This window comes from Scylla paramamosain, chromosome 12, assembly GCF_035594125.1.
Source record: "Scylla paramamosain isolate STU-SP2022 chromosome 12, ASM3559412v1, whole genome shotgun sequence".
Classification (NCBI taxonomy): domain Eukaryota; kingdom Metazoa; phylum Arthropoda; class Malacostraca; order Decapoda; family Portunidae; genus Scylla; species Scylla paramamosain.
The window spans coordinates 16,650,448-16,671,372 of NC_087162.1; the positions used below are offsets into that span (position 1 = coordinate 16,650,448).

The 20,925-nt window shown below is 41.5% G+C and overlaps 1 protein-coding gene across 1 annotated transcript in view; it reads left to right on the forward strand.

Moving 5' to 3' along the window:
* Positions 1-3,109: 3,109 nt before the first annotated feature.
* The window catches only part of LOC135105781 (beta-1 adrenergic receptor-like), a 141,419-nt gene continuing 123,603 nt past the window's right edge, over positions 3,110-20,925 (forward strand). Inside the window, exon 1 of the mRNA XM_064014259.1 lies at positions 3,110-3,738. Coding sequence (XP_063870329.1) covers positions 3,684-3,738 — 55 coding nt within the window. The 5' untranslated portion in view covers positions 3,110-3,683. The remainder of the gene's footprint in view (positions 3,739-20,925) is intronic.

Below are 20,925 nucleotides of genomic sequence, written 5' to 3' on the forward strand. Positions count from 1 at the left end.
AACAACAACCACAGTAACATAATCATCATCATCATCATTATCATCATCACCATCACCATCAACACCAACAAGAATTAACAAAACATCAAACGTTCATACATGCACGTGGCGCGTCTCTCATGTTGCAATTCTAAGCTGAACTCCAGCCAGCATTGCCTTCCATTAGTCGCCCGGTGAACGTACGTACATCAGCCTTCCCTCCCCGACCACTGGCGCCACCAACGGAGGGAAGGTACTGAACAATTCATATACACGTGCTTCATTAAAGGTCGTGTATGCTCGCCCTCCCACTACTGTTGTAATAGCCACTTAAATGAAGCAAAATTACTACACTCATCTAGGTTAAGTGATTACGACTGGCTCGATTATGATATGCGTATTGCAGACACGCTCCCGCAACTGAAATTTGAGTAGTCATGATCAGCGTGTTAAGTGTTTTAAGGAAATGGGTACTGGAAGAGAACTATTGATAAATTTGAGGTAAAATTTGTTGTGCATGTTATGAGAAGAGGAGAGATAGAGGAGCTGAGTTTAGCGGGAAGAATCTCAGGTAGTAGAGCAAAGGGCGGACAAGAAAAGTAATACAGGATGATCCAAATGTCTGGACACATCAGTTATACCACGATCTTTTTATTTTTTTTTATTTTTTATTTTTTTTACTTGTAGATTGAATATGAGTTTGTCAAATGAAGAACAAATTGACTTGGTACTATTGAGTGAATACAAGGAGTGATCATAATTAGGCAGATAATATTGAATAAAAATTAGTAAAAAGATACACTTTCCCTATGTGTCCAGACTTTTGGGTTACTCTGTACACGGATGGAATAGCAAGAACAATGGATGAGGAAGAGAAACTGGACATCTGCTGCACACGATAAGAGAGAGAGAGAGAAAGGAAGCTTTAGCATTCCACGATCACCATCGTCTGTAGGGACAAATCACTTCGGGAAGGGTAACCAGCAGTGTTATATGGCGTCAGCTTGGTAGGTGGTCAAGAAACTGAAGAATTGGGATACCACATTTGAGTCGAACCTCCTCAATGAAACACTGCCTTGTTGTGAGGAAAATTGCCTATTCTGAGTCATTAGATAGCTTTAAAAGAAGATCAGACAAATTTTTGGATATGGATGATAGCTGGAAATAGGTGTATATGATTCATACATGGTTTGCCACATGTAATCCTGACGACTTCTTGCGGTTTCTTTTATGGTTTTAAATTTCTATGCACGTAATAGTGGGAAGGGTTAAACAGAAGTGCTATGCAGCGTGCACCAAAAAAATTCTCAACCGGAGCTTCCCTGGGTGCAGCCATACTAGCAAGTCAACGGAGAGAAATGAGACCAAAGTGTTAGCCTTGCCAAGACGCCTTAAGCTAGCGTGAAGCGAAATTAACTGGCGCCTCGTCCCCTCGCCTTTCACCAGCTATTAGGATTTTTTTTTTTTCGTAGTGCAGTCATAGATGATGATGATAATGGTGATGACGACGATGATGATGATGATGATGATGATGATGATGATGATGATGATTGATAATACGGAACGAAACGAATTATTACGTGACTGGAAAACATACAGCAAGAAATAGTATGTTATAAAACTTCTTAACTGTCATTCAGTTTTATTCTTTATTTTCTTCACTTTTTATTTTTCTCTCTCTTTTTGATATCATGTCACTCATTTTTATTGGGGATCGCCATTAATGGTCTCAGGACATATTCCCTTTAAGAGCAATGAAAGGCAGGCTTCATAAGAATGCATCTGACTTGTCTGTACGCGTGAAATAAACTGCTATTTTGGTATAGAATTACTATTATATTAGTATGTAATTTGTGCTCCCTTCGTGACGAAAATTCGTAAGCGAATGAGTGCTTAGGTAAGAAATTGAGTGAGTTTTCTGGTTCTCTTTATCTTTTTGAATGTTTGGAAGCTTCATAGATGATACGGCAGTTGAAGTATTACGAAACATATCATATTCCATGAAACTTTATTAATTTCTGTCCTAAATAGTTTATTTATAGAGCACACACACACAAAAAAGTGAATAAATTTACTGAAGTAAACTGTAGTGGATTACGATGAATATTTCTGTAGCTGGAGTACTACATTTCGTATTTATAGAACTGTACTATTTTTTCTTTTGTACTCAGACACTAAAAAATAGATAAACCTTTTTACTTCTTACACAATTTAATACAAAAGTAAAAAGAAAAATCGGTTGATTATGTTCAGCATTTCTGTAATCGGATTAGCCGTTGCTGTACAAACCATGCAGTACTATAGTAAGCGTCAGAGAGAGAGAGAGAGAGAGAGAGAGAGAGAGAGAGAGAGAGAGAGAGAGAGAGAGAGAGAGAGAGAGAGAGAGAGAGATTTGAACACTACTCCTCAGCAATTGCACTCCGCAAGATGTGAAGAGTACGGAGTTAAAATGAATGCAATGAGTGAACCATAAGTTATGAAACACACCTCGTTACAAAATTTATGTGCGCCGGAATGAAACATTTAACATTAATTAATTAACTAATTCTCCCAGCGGTGAATGCAGCGTGTTTTAACCGTGTTTGGGTGGATGCTTTGTTCTCCTCTGGCATCCCTGTACAGTGTGTGTGTGTGTGTGCGTGCGTATTTTCATTCCGTCAATATAATCCGTTGATGGAGCTTCAGGACGCGCCGCTCATCCCCTTCTCTCTACCTCGGCCAGCACATTTAGGGATCAGGGTATACAGTACGAAGAGTCCCCATCACTTATTTACGAGTGCACACTAAAGTTTCCCAGAGATCCGAGAACATCGATATTTTTTTCCGAGACATCAAATGCTTTATCACCACCTGTTGTCGTTCTCTTCCTCCTGTTGATCGCTCCTCTCCCTATTTCTTTCCTGTTCCTCCTGCGGCGTCACAGAGAAGCGTGTGAGATAATACTGGTGTTAGTAGTGGGGTGTATATCCAAGAGGCCTTTCTAGTAGTCAGGGAACATAAAACTGTTACGTATTTTTATTTGTAATATAAAAAGAGTAAACTTGTGCCAGCCACAGCTCTTCCCAGGAGAAATTATCGATTACCGAGCCGGCGCCGCCTCTCACACAGTATTGCATAGTATGTGATGAAGGGAAAGCTAAAAAAAGAAAAAAAAAACACCTGCTACAAAAGTAAATGAATTTTGGAGCCGTCAAAATATGGTTCTTCCTATTATTTAAAAATAGCATCAACATCGATGCGCTTTTGTCTAGAGGGTGAGATGCGTCTGCGCGGTGTGGGGAGTGAAGAGCTCCCGCTGGAGACCTGGACGAGTTGGCTCCAGGACAGTGTGGAGATTACGCCGCTGCCGCCGCTCGCGACCGCTAACGAAAACGGAACTCTGTGAAGTGAGCCGTCGCCGCCCCGACTAAACAATGCCGGCAGACCTCTGGAGGGGAGTGGAATTGTTAGATCCGCGATGTGTCCCTCAAGATATCATGTGTTAGGGAGGTTTCAGTGCTTGAGTATTTAATTGCGGCAAATTTACTTTTCACCGTGCGGATGTCCTGAGTGTAGAGGACGGCGTGACTGTGAGGTGAAGGAGCGGTAGGATGCTGCCGCTGCCACCGGGACACAAGCATCACATTGACAGTGGGTAAGCCCGCCCAGCCAGTGACCTGCCACGCCCTAGCAGCTCGCTCGAGTCTTCAGTAACAACAATAATAATGACCACACACGCTCTGGGCGCTAACGACACCCTCTCAGCGAGCTCCACACAAGGTAAGCCCTCACCAGTAGTCTTGCCCGGGGATGCCGCGGTGGCTCGCACCTCGCACCTTCCGCTTCCGCAATTATGAAACGTGATCACATATTACTTTTCTTCGCTGATTGCTTGCCTTGGCCGCCCAGCTACACCGAATGTAACTTGACAGGAACGTGCGGAGAAACGATATGGCCAGAAATACACTAAGTTGCATCGTAAGGCACGTGGTGAATATGCATAGACCATTTAAGCGAACGGTTGAGGCTTCAGCCCCGAATCGTTACACACAGGCTCTTGTTCTCTGAACCAAAGCAGGAGCTAAACAGAGGTACTGTCAGTAGGTGCGACTAAAAGAGGGTGCGTCCCACGAGTGGCGAACACTTGTGAATTATGTCGCAAGTGTAAAATTAATTTGTGGTACTTGTGGAGCTACAGGTGACTTAATCTTCATTATATTTGAATTTACTCATGTTTCATGAAACGCTCGAGGCAGTGCTTGGATTGATGTTTTCTCCAGGTAACTAGTGATTATCTGGTGATAGCATGGTTGACTGGTTTACACACACACACACACACACACACTCACTGCTCGCTAGTTCATAGTAACTTCCCTGCCTGTCACGCCTCCTACTCATGTTGTTAAAGGTTTTCAATGATCAGTGAACAGTTAACTACTGTGCTTGTTGAACAAGCGGCAGCATCAGCAGCAGCAGCAGCAAAAAACAATAACACAAGAACAGGAATACAACAGGAATACAACAACAATAATACAGCAGCATTATGAAACAACAACAACAACACTACATAACAATATAATGCAACAACAAAAACACTACATAACAATATAATGCAACAACACAACACAACAGTACATTGCAACAGCAACGAGACAACAGCAATACAAGGCAGCAACAGCAGTACAACGCAACAACCACAACAACAGCAACAATCACAGCAGCCATAACAGCCATAACAATAACAACTAATGCCAAACAATAACATCAATCAACCCTCAACAAGATCAACAACAACCACAACACCAACCAGCGCCCAACAACAACCGCAACCAACATTCAACAAGATCAACAACAACTATGGTAGTAATAGCAAGATGATGATAATAGTGGTGAGGACAAGGTGGAGAGAACGAAGAAAAACGGAAACCACCTCCACCACCGCCAACACCACCATAAGTACATAAAAACACAAGAATATACGTAAAGCCACATTAAAAAAACACCACCACCACCTTTACCACTCAAGGGCCAAGTGGTCGTCAAGGTCAGCCTTATCAGACAACCCGGTACATTATCCAGTCACTCCCAACACGCGTGACCAACACTCATGAAGCCACTGGTATTGTGTTCCGTTTACTCATAAGTCGACGGGAGCCACGCATCTTTACCTGGGAGGGGGAGAGGTGAATAGGTGGAGACAGGTGGTGGGTGGGAGGAAGGGTTTTGATGGGTACAGGAAAAGTCCAAGAAATGTGGATGTAATTAAAATAGGAATGTTGAGGGGTGTACCGGTGCTGTGGGTGAGTGGAGAAGCCAGGACATGTGAATAGGGCGCAATAGGAGTTTTAGTGCGTGTCTCGTTATTCCTTATGAATCCCGCTACAGGTGGATAGGTGTAGAGGTGTTGAGTGGATAGGCAGAGGGAGCGGCCGGGAAATGAGGGTAGGAAGTAAAAGGAAATTCAGTGCGTCTCATTAATCCGCATTGGTCCCTCTCTACCCGGACACACGATAGGCGCTTAAGGAAAGGTAGATGGTTATTGTGCACGCTCATGACAGGCAGTGAGGTTGTGTGTGCGTTTTTATTATTTTTTTTACGGTTGTGTGAAAGATATGAAGACCCTCAGCTGCTGCTTGTTATGGATGTAATACGTAAAAATTATATACATTGGCAGCGAACAGTTAATTTGAGGAGAATGAGGGTCTTGAGAGAGAGAGAGAGAGAGAGAGAGAGAGACGGACGGACGGACGTTTACCCAACCAATCAATAGGAAGAAAGAGAAGGGTTTAGATAATAACGTCTGTGCCTTTGTTGCATCATCCAAGACGAGTTATGTTAATACAGTCCCTGCCAGTTGCCTGCTAACGTGCTACTCCTCCCAGCAGACCATCCACATGACTTGTCCCGTTCCTTATTACTTGTATCTCCTGTGTCATATTCGCGTGTTAGTTCATTGTTTCGAGCTTTGTTTCAGTGTTCGTGTTCGCTTCACTCAGTCTTGTTTTATTGTTTCTCTCACTAGATGTCTCTGGTGTCAGTTCTTTTCCCTCAATATTTAGTTCTTTGATGTGCTGACAGTCTCCTTACGTAACCTGACACTTTCACCAGATCATAGGACTTAAGGTTGAAGGAACAGTGGATGCGAGTGTGGCAGGCTGCTGGACCAGTGACCACAATTATATTTTATGGTACGATGAGTGTAAGCATATACAGGTTTTTGAGATCTCTAGTCACAGTAGCTGAGCCTCCCTTGATGATGATAACGATAGCATCATCATAAAGAAGAAAAAAAAAAAGCAGCAGCAACAGCAACTGCGACTGCAGAAACAACAGCACGGTGATGATGATAATGATAACAACAGCAACACTATTGCGAATAAAACAGAAAAAGAAAAAGAAAGGAACGAAGAAAAGAAGAAAAAAAATAAAAGAAAATAAATGGAGAAATTTTGTTGCAGTTTACGTGTATATCATTATTTTAACATTAGGTTTCTTAGCATATGTCTGATTTTCTTTATCCGCCAACATGAAAACATCGCGGCGGTCCGTCCCCCGTCTTGGCGCAGCAGTGTAGCGCAGCCTTCACCGCGGCGCTACTGTTTTTGTTTACTTTTATTTTGGCAACCACTGCCGTCTCAGCCTTCAAACTTGCCGCAAGATATACCTTTCAAATATCAAGTGCAGTCCTGCCTTGGCGATGCTGGAGGTGATATCTGTTCTTTACATGTGTACTAGACAGATAAAGAAGACATCACTCAGTGGGTAGACATTAGTTATAAATATAAATAAAAAATATAAATATTTCTGCTTGAAAAGAAAAATTCACATTGAGCCTTGGTAAAAAAAAAAAAAAGGAAAAAGGTTTCATTCTTGTTTACTGAAACGTATACTCATACACACATGAGTAAGTTTGCATTCCAAGAAGAAAGTGTTGTCTTTATTCTCATGTGACTGCAGTGTTACGCGTCCCGCTGCAGTATGGTACAACAAAATGTACACGACAACCTCAAAGCAGATTATCACCATGGCAGCAGCCTCCCCCCGGTAGTGAAGACCATGAATAATAGAGCGAAGTGGAGGCGAGCTGTGTGTGAGAAATATAATAGTGGAATTCTTTCTCCGAAACTAGTCCTCAAAGTGAAGATTAGTGACACGGAAGAGACACCACATGATTACCTGAGACACTCCCCTTCAAATTAAGCAGAGTGATTCTCTTCTGAAAATATCGTCCTAGTCCTAGTTAATGAGGCAACATCCCTGACGCCGCTCACTGACTGTCAGAATACTCGCATCTAACTGCTTCTGGGATGCCTCAGAGCTCTGTGGTGGAGGGAAACTGGCAATGAGGAGGAAGGGAGAGGTGGTATGTGGGTCTTAGATACGTTGGATGTCTGGCGACGTTTAGCCACTAAGTAATCGCCCTAGTCTGAGCGGACTCGTGAAGCTGAATCAACACAGTAATTTTGAAGGTTTCAAGGATTATGGGTTATTTAAAGAAATATTCTAGCTTCCTTGGTAACTTTGTTATCAAGCGGTCACTGTCTCCCAGGTCAGGTCCCGTGTGAAGTACGAGTACACCTGTTGTTCAGATAAGTAAAAACACCCACGGGAAGCTTTGATTGCCGTGGGTGAGGATCATCACTATTATTTTTTTTCAAGACAACACAGGTCAGGCGTAGTCTTGAATGATACAAGGAAAGAGAAGATCAATGGCTTTTCCTTTTGTGGAAAATTCCTCTCGCAGTTATTTCGTTACGGAAAAAGTCACTATCGTTCACCCTTTGAGGGAGGAGAACAATATTCCTCAGGTGTGCTCTCCACTCCCTTCACTCCAGGGTGCTCGGATCCCACATGTTATGCTCGCATAGTACAGGTCTGCTGACTGATGTCTAAATTTAGATTTGATAGCATTCTTTTTGCTTTCGTAATATCTTGTAAGCGTTTTATGGACATGGAAAAGACAAATGATACAAGAAGACATTTGTAGCGTCCTCTACTAAATGACAATTGTTTAAGGATTTGTGTTTATAATATTATCAATAAGAGAAATTTATAAATCCGAAATGAAAGCTGAACTGTCTAGCAAATCTGGACTTGGTGGTTTATCAGTCAGGAGATCTGTGAGCGGGAACAATACGTTAATGTTGTATTGAGGCTACTGATTCCACGGAGGCTATTGACTGCAGGAGTCAATGACCGTGTTCCCTGAGTGGACTGATCCTGACCGAGGGACATTTACCTCTCCATCAAAGTTAATTTTACTGGACTGTTGCCATACTGGATGGATTTAGTCTAGTTTCTTAATAAACCATAATATATTTTTACGAAGATATTGTTTATTTTTTTTTCGCAGCACGAATATACTATACAATGTGATAAAATAATGAAAAACAAAGCTTCATAATTATTATTCTGAAAATCCACCATTCATCATCTGTAAACTGATTTGATTACCACTTAAACTCGTATCAACGATAATCAATAAACTACCTAATAAAGTAACCTCTACACGATGGTGCGAGTAGGGAGAGGCAATCAGGTGGAGTTCGAATCTTTTTAGAAATATGATTCACTATTAGTAGGTGGATGTGAGGGTGATCTTATTCTTTTGCCTCCTTAAACACTTCCGTGATCAATTCCAGTCGCCGTCCTTTAATACAGATCATTAATTGCGCACCAAACACATGACTTGCCACATTCCTTATTATATATATATATATATATATATATATATATATATATATATATATATATATATATATATATATATATATATATATATATATATATATATATATATATGTATATATCCTTGATGTCATGTTTGCAAGTTGGCTCAGTGTTTCGAGCTTTGTTTTGGTTTTCGGGTTCGTCTCCCTCTTTTATTTTATTTATTGTTTTATTTCTCCATTATCATTATTTTCATTTATTTATTTATTTATTTTTGTTTCATTCATTCGATGTCTTCGGTGTGAGCTTGTACCAAGGAAGCTCAAGAGTGACCCTCTGGTATTAACTTGCAGTACCTTACGTTACCATTGTACGGGTTTCTGGATTCAATATACAGAGTTTCACACTTTGTTTCGTTCCCCGTAAATAGGTGCATGTATATACACTTCACCTAATGACCATATTACCTCGAGATGAGATGGAAACGAAAGAAAAATTTATAATGGGCTAGAATCATAAAAAAAAAAAAAGCTTCGATGAGGACATTACGAGAGTGCGTTATGAAGCAAGTTATGTAATTGCTGCAAGGGGATTGACTGAAAAAATAAGAAAGCGACACACATCTGCTCTTCGGAAGTCGATTTGTGGTGTGAGGTTGAATTAGGCATAAGTGTTTCAAGGCCTAGGCACGCTGCTCCTGCTGGTGACCTGCTGAAAGAAGAGCTGATAGGAAGAAAGGAAAGAAAAGGAAATAGAAGTAGGATAAAAAAAAAAAGATGAAAAATAAAATAAAAAAATAAATAGAGAAAAAAATGAACAAAAGAAAATGAAGAAAGAAGATAATGAAGGAAAGAAGAAAAATTAAGGAAAGAGAAGAAAATTGAGGGAAATAGAAGAAAATGAAAGAAAGTAGAAGAAAATTAAGAAAAATAGAAAAAATGGAGAAAAGAGTAGAAGAAAATGAAGAAAAGAATATAAGAAAATGAAGAAAAGGACAGAAGAAAATGAAGGAAAGTGAAGAAAATGAAGAACATAAAAGAAAATGAAAGACAGAGGAAAAGGAAAGAGAATAGATGAGAAGATGATGATGTTAAAGCGAGAAGAAAAGGAAAAGGGCAGGAAGAAAAAGGAAAAAAAAAAACAATAACATAACAACAAAAACCAACAAAAACACAACAGAAGCTGCCGCCTAAATAAAAACGAATTACAACGCGGAAAAAAAAAAAAACTTATCGCTGGAGTTAATTTAAGCGAGTAGTTTTTGACAGAGAGAAGCGCAAGTTTGTTCACTACGAAGAAACTTTCCAGGAGAGAGAGAGAGAGAGAGAGAGAGAGAGAGAGAGAGAGAGAGAGAGAGAGAGAGAGAGAGAGAGAGAGAGAGAGAGAGAGAGGGTGGAGACTGGCTTTTCTCACACACTACAGCAGAAGACAGTTACCAGTTGAGTTGTTGCGTCTGACATGGTGCGAGTGAATCGATTCCCTGTCAGACCGTGTGATGATTTGAGGAATTTGGGTTTGATATTGAGGTAAGGGTGGAAGGGAAACAAGAGAGAGAGGAGAGTTGAAGGGTGAGGGTGACGGCTGAGGAGGGCTGGGAAGACGAGTGTAACAGGAGGAAAGGAATTGTTGATAACGTACCATCTTTAGTTGAAAATGCGTCTGTCTATGCTAAAAGGGCAGCAATTTACCTTCCTCATCACTATTCTTGCTTTTACATGCAGGAACATAGCATAAGGGAAGGTAATAAAGGCAGTAAGTGTACAAGTGGTAGTCCCTGTATAGAACATGCCTTTATACTCACATTTCTTTTAAAGCTCCTCATTGACTTGGCACTAAAAGCCTGATTACTGAGTCTATTCTAGTCATCCGCCACTACTGGAGATTCAATTTTTTCCTCACGTTTTCCAAACTTTATCAAATTTGAACACAGTTACTTTAATCTTATCGTAGTTACTAACCCTGAGGATTTTGCTTAAATCATCATTATTACATCAACCCCTACCGCACTTAAATATTTGTCAGATTCCCTCCTGATCTACACAGCATTCGGTTATTCGGTATTAGGCAGTTACATATACGCAATAGATAAATAAACCAAGACGATCTTTTAAACTCAAACATTTATCTTTTGCCGTTATTTTTTTCATTCCTTATCTAGTTTTTACCTCGTGACAAAAATACCATAGTAAATCATGAGTCATCTTGTCGTAGCAGTGTTGGTGGGAAGTGAAGATACTCTGCTATTTCACACACACACACACACATTAAGAGCCATGCACACTGCTAGCTTCACACGCAGACAGGTTGTGTTTGTGGTGTCGCCAGATGGCATGGGTACAAAACACACCTTAACATCTGCATTACACGCTAGCGCCACACTTGACCCAGGCTGTGATCACAATGTTAGAGCAAGTTATGGTGAACACGTAGGCGCCCTTCATTCAGTAATATGCACTAGAAGAGCAGCCATTACCCATTTGAACTCTGCTGGGAGGCCATTCACAAGCAGCAACTAAGCGGCTTGTATCACCACCACGTTGCAGTGCCTCCCATCTATCATCAAGTCTGTGTGTGCGCGACCAGTTTGTGCTGCCGTTCTGACCACGCTTAAGACACCCACACAACACAAGTTCGCCTCGTCAAACTTTAGTTACGGCGATGCAGAAGAAGGAGGAGGAGGAAGAGGAGGAGAAACACAAAAGGATTTAAGGGAAGAAGAAACATTAGAAGACCTCAGGAACACAAAGGAAGAAGAAATATCAGAAGACCTAAGGAACATAAAGGAGGGAAGACCTAACAACAGAACACTTGTTGGTCCTTAAGGAATTGTTTATGGGGGCTTACAAAAAAAAATAAATAAATAAAAAAAAAAACAATGAGAGAAGTAGGATAGTATAGAGGAGGAGGAAGAGGAGGAAGAGGAGGAGGAGGACTTGAGTATAGATGTGCTTATGTAGGTACAATTTCACCTACGAATATTAACAGAGTATGCAGAATGGAAGGTCTCTGCTGGTAGGCGGTCATGACAGGTGGTGCTCTCTTTACTTTGACCTAGCAAACGAGCAGTAGGCGCAATACAGGCAATGCACACCACTCACCAGCCACCGCTCACCACATCACACATCTCATTACTCGTATACCTTCATACACTTAGTTATTCTGGTGCAGTAAAATCTGAACATTTGATCATGGCCACTAACATACATTACACATAATAACAGTGAAGAATAACGCAAGGGAACTGTAGCTAGCCTTTTTGAAGCCGAAACTTTATCGGCACAACTTAAATACAGTACTCAAATACAGTAAGGTTTATCAAATCATTACTTTCACCAGCGGTTGTAGTCTAAGGATGAATGAAAAGTATCCGGCAAATCAATAGCAAGTCGCGTCGTAACAGTGAGCAGCAAAGAGTAGGTCTCGTTAAGTATTCACGACATTGATCCCCACACGATTGAAGGCCTTTCTTAACGTTCATTGATTTCATGATTTCCGGTGATTCTTGGGTACTCGTATGTACTTGTAGGATTGGGCTTGAACTCTCTCTCTCTCTCTTTCTCTCTCTGAAGGGATGACGTGGCTGATTAGAGAATAAATACAGTCACACACACTTCCGGGAGGGTAATGGCAGGCGATCACGAGTCCCGCACGTGATCCTCAGGACGGGGAATTACACAAACACACACACACACACACACACACATACACACACACATACATGCACACACACACAAAGGGCGAATAGAAAGATAAAACGACACTATCATGTCTTAATTACAGGAAGGCATGAACAGAGGGCACAGGCTCACTATTCCTCCTTACTCCCCTCCTCCTCCCCTCGCCCCTTTGCCCATCACCCCTCCCTCCTGCTCCTGCCCCCAGCCCCTGCCTCCATGTACGCAGTTAGCCAGTAGCCCCACACCACACATGCTTTCAAGTTTCGTCGTCACCCCACCACTCCTGTCCACGGTGGGCGTTATATGTTTGTTTAGCGATATTTGAGGTGTTAATATTTCAGGAACTGGGAAATACGTTGCTGTTGAGAAGCGTGATTCAGGTTTACACTCATAATTCACTCACCATTATTTTTTTTTAATTGCTACACAATTTTTCTTCATGATAAGCTGCGATTTTTTTTTGGAACATTTTTTGTGCAAGTCTCGTAGTTAGTTCTGCTGTTTAGAAATTACAAAGTTAACCTCCTGCTCTCTCTCTCTCTCTCTCTCTCTCTCTCTCTCTCTCTCTCTCTCTCTCTCTCTCTCTCTCTCTCTCTCTTTCTCTCTCTCTCGTGTGTGTGTGTGTAAACCATTTTTACTGTGCTCTGAATGCTAGCAAAGAATGACCGTAGCAAAGAAGACTGGTTAGGAGACACAAAAATATTCATATAGGAAATAAATATCTAATCGTCATTCTCTGGGAAGTATGTAGCATAAAATATACAGACTTCTATATTGTGGTCTATGTAAGAACGGTAGCAGTGTGTGGTGTGTGGCATGAGTGATGATGTAAATGCTCACAATGCTAGAAAAATAACTAATTTTGAGTAGTCGTTTTTTGTTTTCTTTATTTCTTTCTTTTAGTGTGTCAGGGAGACTGGTCTGGTGTAGTCTACATACATACTTACGGCAGTACATGTGTGGTGTGACATGTATAATAAGGTAAATGTTCACTGTGCTAGCAAGTTACTAATTTAGAGTAATGTATTTTAAGCTTATTAACCTTCCTTTCTTTCTCTCTTTTCTTTCTTTCTTTTTTTTTATTTTGTGTGTTGAGAAGACCGTGTTGAGAAGATCACAAAAATGGATACAATAAAAGCCCACTCATAATGTCGTACCCAGAAAGAAACGGTAGGAGAATAAACGAAAGAACTGACTTATTTACTTTGAGGTGTCTTGCTACTCCTTTGAAACAGTCCAAGTCGTAAGAAGGAGGAGAAGGAAATAAGGAGAAAGTTTCACAGTTTACAGTGAAAGGGATTAAAGAGTGAAAATACTAATTAATTCTTGAATTAGAGAGAATGATGCAAAGAATGAAGGTACCGGTTATCCCTTGCATTAGTTAATTGGACAGAACAGTGATGAACTTTGGAAAAACGAAAACGAGCAGAGTTCTGAGGAAGGGATGGAAAAGTGAAGATACTGTTAACTCTTGCATTAGGTCCTAGTGATAGTAAGATCAATAGTATAATTGAAATAGTCGTATTGGTGATAATCCACATAATCGTTAACTACCACCACCACCACTACTACTACTACTACTACTACTACTACTACTACTAATGTACCTGTCTGTCTATCAATCTGCATTTTTTTTTGTACATTCATCTATCTTTCCTTAGTCACTACCTGCCTCTCTCTATCTATCCATCCATCCATCCACCAACAGTTCTCCTACCACCACCACCACCACCACTGCCACCACCACCACCATCACCAATCCCAGCGTGTCCCTTTTCCTCTAAACGTTCCCTTCCTTCTCATTTCCGCGAGACTGTTCGAGTATTCCTCGTTTTAATTACCATTTCTCCTCCTTCTCCTCCTCCTCCTCCTATATTCTCTTTCTCTTTCTCTTAACTTTATTGCCTCTTCCTTACTCCTCTCCATTTATCTTTGTCCTGCTCTTGGCTGTAATCTATTTTTCCTCCTTTCTCTTTTTCTCTTTTCTTTTCGTTTCTTTTTTTTTACTTGTTCTTTTTGTTCTCATTCTTCTTTTTTCTCCTCCTCCTCCTCCTCCTCCTCCTCCTCCTCCTCCTCTAGTTCCTCATTTTTCTCAGTTTTCCACAGACATCAGAAATCATGCTTCTCACACTCTGACCGCCGTAATTACCACAGCTTTGGGGATTTTGGTGCCCTGCGAGAGGAGGGTGTTGATCAGCAAGTGTAGTCAAGGTCAGGGGGCAAAAAAACCTTATCCACTTCCTCCCACTCCGTTATGTTTTCTGTTAATCGTGAGTCCTCTGATTCGAGTCTAGTAACAAAACGTGACGATTGATAGGTTACGTAGCCCTTCTAAGCATGGAGTCAAAAGCTTTTCTCCTCATCGACTCGTCTCCTCTTGATTCTCTCACCGCCGCAGTGTTGCATGTCTTACTATCTTCTATCGTTATTCCATGGTTACTGTTATTCTGAGCTTACATTAGTAACTGCGTACCTGCCCTTCCTACGCAGCCTTACTGGATGATAATTTCTATTTATTTTCACTCTTATTCTCTCTCCACCTTACTAATGCAAGAGTTAGCCAGCATCTTCATTCTTTCATTCCTTTCACTCGTTAACCGAAACTTCTCCTGTCTCTTTTTTTTTTTTTTTTCTCCTCCTACTACTTGAACTGTTTCAAGAGGAGTATGAAGATGACTCATAAATCAGAAACTAAATTGGCCATCCTGTCTAATCCTTCGTCTCCTATTTCTTTGAGACTTTTTTTTTTAAATGCCTTTTACCAAGCACTAGACAACAGTGGTCACGTAGCGATATGGTGTACCATGTTGCACAGTAACGGTGATGGGTAGGGTTAAGAGGATGCCACTGTCAGAAAAAGACATTGAGAGGAATATTTTTCTCCTAGCCTATCTTCTAGACATGTCGTATCATACATATATAATATATAATGCTATATTTTTGTATGTAGAAATTTGGCTACGTTTTGTCACTGGAGGAAGGGAGGAATCCGACTAGTCATCTCCGTGACCTTTGAAAACAGACTTTATGAAGAGCCTAGAGCGTTTCAAAATACTGCCCTGCACGGCACTGCTCCCCGTCACCACAACAATGCGTACAATACCTGCCTGTGATCATCTCGCCACTTTGTCACGTTATCACTTCACCATGTTATCACTTCCCTCGCTCCACTGCACCTCACAGTCACCGTGCACCATAAACCTGACGCCGCCACCACCATGCCAGCGAACATCATGGCTATGCCTGGATCGTGTAAAATAATGGTTTAGGTATACCCGTCCACACTGGTCCAAATGAAAAAATGGTGTGGTTTTATACTGTAAAGTGATCTCCTCTATTGAATATCCCTCAAACCCTCTACAATCAAGCTTTCTCGTAAAGTGTTAGTGAAATTAATTCTGCATGATTTTTTTTTAAGCCTCCCATATGGCCTTTCTTTATGAATTGGGTTTGATATTGTCCCGGTTTATACTTCTGTATGGTGCTCGAGTTTCTCTCTCTCTCTCTCTCTCTCTCTTATGGTGCTGAGTGTAACGTACATGAATTCCACGACTTGTGTTGCCTCAATCGTGCACCACGAGTGTTGCCTTGCTTGACGGAAAACAAATGTTTGCTGCTTACTCCTGAAAACAATTTAATTTTTTTTCTAGAGAAGCGAGGGATGGAAAGCGTGAAATGTAATAGAGTGGATATGCTAATGATGACGGATGTAATATGCATGATTTATTCGTTTATTTACTAACATATTTGTTTGTTTATTTATTTATCTATTCTATCATTATTATTATTATTTATTTATTTATTTATTTATTTTTGTGAAGAAACAAGCTGTTCTTTCATCAAGGACAAAGACATCTTGTGACCGAAGACTTTAATTTACGGCGAGGGCAAAGCTGGTACAAGTAAAGGAACAAGTTTGGCAGCGGGCGGCCCACCGCATCGCTCACTGTGGATAAGTGTTTTCTTCCTGGGAAAAAAGGAAACTGAATTCCAAACGATCACCATATTGCCTTCCTGGAAAATTCACTGTTTTATTTAGAACTTCCGTATATTTCGTCCCTTGGTGCGTAAAGGGCAACAGCCGCCACGATCCCTCCTCTCCAGGGAGTCACCACTCAGAGGCAGCCACCAGGCGTTGAGCAGCCCTGGCTAGGTCAACGACCCACCATCATCACCCCCTCGCCCACACGCAGCACTCCTTGCCAGACTTTCCTCATTGTGTTAGTTTTTCTGTACCACCACTCAGCAACACTGAAATATGGATACATAGGAACAAAAAACTGGAAGGTCTGGTATATAATTCATGAAAGGAGAAGGCTTGAATTACGGGGAAAAAAAAAGAAAAGGAAAATCACGGCTTTTACGAAACTACAAAGACTTCAGAGCAGGAACTAGCATGATATGGAAGACGGCGGTGGAAATTGTGTTACAGAGCAGCCTTGACAGAAATCATGAAGAAGGCAACGAGATATAAAAGAAGAGGAAACGCATGGTGGACCACTCCAAGGGCCACATGTGACCATTACGCGTGACAACTGAAATCCTTCGCCTCGTCCACAGCCCCGCCAGACTTCCGCCCAAGAACCTCGGCTTACACAATCACACACAATTGTTCAAACTTTTCCTCTAAATATGATAGATTGCACCCCAAGGACAAAGCGTTGGCAGAGAAGGAGGTTAATAAAGATACAGGAAGGAGAAGCACTTGTTACTTTCATAAAACAAGGTCGCTGAAGTCTGGACGGAAAGAGAGCAAGGAGGAACCACTTTCGTCGTTGTCTGCGAAGAGTTGTGAAAAATAGCAACGAAAAGAGAGAGTGCTGGCAGAGAAGGAGGTCAGCAAAGAGCGAGGAAAGGGGAATACTTATTACCTTCATAAACAACACTGTCGAAGCTTAGATAAAAAAAAAAAGGAAATAGAAAAAAGAAAACATCTTCGTCATTCGCAAAGACAAAAAAAAAAAAGGGGGTAGGAATAAAGATCATTAAAGATCGACCAGGAAGTAATTATTACTCTCAAAACAAAGCTGCTGAGGCTTGAGCGAAGAAAGAAAAAGATAATAAAATATCGCTTGTAAAAGAATGTGAATAATGCAAGGAAAAGAAGAAGAAGAAGAAGAAGAAGAAGAAGAAGAAGAAGAAGAAGAAGAAGACGAAGACGCAGAGGACGAAGACGAAGAATAAGAAAAAGAAGACGAAAAGGAAAACGAAGACGAAGACGAAGAAGGCGAAGAAGAAGAAGAAGAAGAAGAAGAAGAAGAAGAAGGAGAAGAAGAAGAAGAAGAAGAAGAAGAAAAAAAAGAAAAAAAGGAGTATCGATAGACAAGGAGGTCTTTCAAGATCACTGAAGGGGAAGTGCTCGCTTTAATACACAAGACGGTCGAATTTTGAACCGGAAAGAAATTAAGAAGAAAACTTATTTAACTCATCTAAGAAGCATTTTTGAAACTCCCCAACCAGAGTATAGTGTTGTTATCAGATAAGGAGAGGTTAGTCAGGATCTAAGAAGGAGATTGCCGGAGAGTGGAAGTGATGTAGAGTGGAAATGCCTGGGAGTGGAAGTGCCGAAGAATGAAAATGCAAAAGAGCGAAAGTGCTAGAAAGCGAGAGTGCCGAGGAGCGAAAGTGCTAAGAACTGAGAGTGCTGAACAATGAAAGTGCCAGAGAGACAAAGTGCGAAAGAGTAGATGCACCAAAGAGCAGGAGCGCCAGAAAGTGGAAATACCGGAGAGTGAAAGTGCCAAATAGCGAAATGACAGAGATCGAAAGTACCTGAAAACAGAAGAACCGAATAGTGGAAGCGCCAAAGAGAGAAGGTGCCAAAGTGTGAAAGAATGAGAAAACATCCAAATCTAAGAGACCGACCTCGTGTGTGAAGGCTTGTGAAGACCGCCAAGGAAGCCCCGCAGTCACCACACAGACCGGGGGAGGTGTCCTAATGCCGCGTGACTCGAGGAGGTTTCGGTCTGAGGAAGAGAGAATAAAAGACCATTGTGAGAGGAAATAAAAAGCTTGCTCCTCATTGTTTGTTTCTTAAAATGCTATTATGTCAGGCAATGCGTGTTTCTCTGAAAGTAACTGTAGCGGGGGTGACTGCTGAGTGTGCGTAGGTGTGGTGTTAAGTGTTGAAGTGGTGGTGGTGGTGGTGGTGGTGACAAGGGTAGTGAAAAAGGTAGGAGTTATAATGGCTGCTGCACTGGTGATTATGCTGGTGTGGGTGATGGCAATAATAATAAAAGTGATGGTAATAGCAGCTGCAGTAGCAGTGATAGTGGTGGTGGTGGTGGTAGGTATTCATCAGGTTGCTCTACTTGTTGCGGTAATGGTGGTAGTAGTGGTGGTGGTAGTGCTGGTGCTGGTCACTCATCAGGTCGGTCTACTTGTTAGTGTTAATCTGAGGTGCTTTGGTGTTATCACCATCGCTGAGCTATCGCTGTGTGTTATGCAAATATGAACCTAACCTGTAATTACTGTCCCGGCGCCATCACAGCCCGTCATCTGCAACAACAACAACAACAGCAGCAACAACAGTAGCAATAACAACAGCAATAACAACAATGACAGCTACAACAAGCAACACCCACCAACGACAATGAAACTCAGTAACAACAATAACCAACACCACCTCACTATAATCACCACCACCATCACCACCACCACCACCACCATCACCACCACCACCACCACTACCACTACCACCACTACCACCACCACCACCACCACCAACAACAACAACAACAACCAATACGAGGAAAAGCTTTGATCACCAAGTCTGTGTGTAGTGTAGTTTCCATTTAGTTTCTCCGAATTAGAAACTACCTTTTTTTTTTTTAAGATAAAAAAGAGGAAGACTGATTTTTGTCTGGGGCGGCTGGTATACCTCCTTCACTGGGGCTTGTGAGCCTCGTCTGAGCTTCCTTCCTGCTTCCGCTGCTTCCATGTTGCTAAGTTCGTCAGTCGTTGCATTTCACAACACCAGGAAAATTTTTTCGGTTACTTTTCGCTAGCGTGGTCTCGGTGCAGCACAGTATTGTACATTGCGAGCACGTGCAGCACAGTCAAGGTCAGGCTGCCGCTGCCCGTGTTGCGGTGATAGCGTGGTTGTGGGTGAGCGGCGGGGCGGCATTTGGGGAGAGGGTGGCGGGGCGTGGTGTGGCGGATCGATGTCGCCGTCAGCTGCCGCCTGCTCCTGTCGTGAAGGGCAGCAGGTGGTGCATGATGAGCCGCCACTCCGCAGGTTGTACTCAGGTCATGCACTGCTCGCCCGCTACTTTCTTCACTTCCTTGACCCTTTCACGTGCATGGTATTGAAAAGCCTGGCGCCGTTTGCTTCTACAGGTCTTTCACTGAGTCTAGCGCGCGCGCGTGTGTGTGTGTGTGTGTGTGTGTGTGTGTGTGTGTGTGTGTGTCCGCTTGCGTGCGTGTGCCATTCCTACCATTTTTCATTACGCAATATTATTAGTTTGGTATGATTAGCGTCTTATTTTCCTGCTATTGTACGCCGCATATTATACGTATATTTCATTGATTTATTTTCTGACTCCGTATGATTCCATTGCTACAGCGAAAAGAAAATAGTCGATCAAACAATTCGTCTATTTTTAACCGGAAATTGCAATACATTTACAAACAGACAGACAGATATACAAACACTCACACATACACACACACACACACACACACACACACACACACACACACACACACACACACACACACACACACACACACACACACACACACACACACACACAACTTGATAACGTGAAATGAAAAATGAATGCTAAGATGAGCAATATAATCGCGGAAGAGAACATTGCTTCAGTTGTCCGGCACGCCATACCCCACTTAAAGCCGCAACCATGATCACAATAAAGCTGTTTATACTGTTTGCCTTTTGTTTCCTTGAAAGGTTAATTCCATTGATTTCAGTGTCTGATTTGATCATAAAGGCAGCATCTCAGCGTGTAATATGTAAAGAATCATATTGCTAAATTTAAATGTATATCTACTTTCTGCACGTTAATGTAATCGTGGTACTTAACCAATGCAGCTTATGGATAACAGTGTACTAAAACATCCTGTCATTCCTCATGTAGAGAATCAGGTTGTCGATGTTTAAAATAAAGAAGCACGAGATAGTATTACTCACCGGATTAGTTAACTACAATAATTCTCAAGTCCTTTGTGTTTCTAGATGCCTTTGGTTTATGCATAGTTATTACAACGTTAATTGCAATCATGATACCTTTTGTTTAATTAATTACTTAGTTTTAGTTATGTAATTAGTTACTAAGTTTGTTATCTATTCAGTTATATTCACTCATTCTGGCTAACATTTATCAAATCTAGGACGTAAATTAAATTAAGTCCCTAACATCCATATTCAATTTGTAGACTTAATTGTCATCCGTGTTAGTGACATGTAGTGTTGGCCACCAGTACCTGCCTGCAGACAAAAGCATGAACGATATGTAATGTGTGGGAGGGCGAGGCAAAAACTAGCCGGCAGCACTGATTACCACGTGACTCGCATCTGTCTGGGTAGCAAGGACCCGTCACACATGCTCAGACGTGTTCTTATTGGTAGGTTTTCTTTGAAAGGGAGGGAAAAGAAATA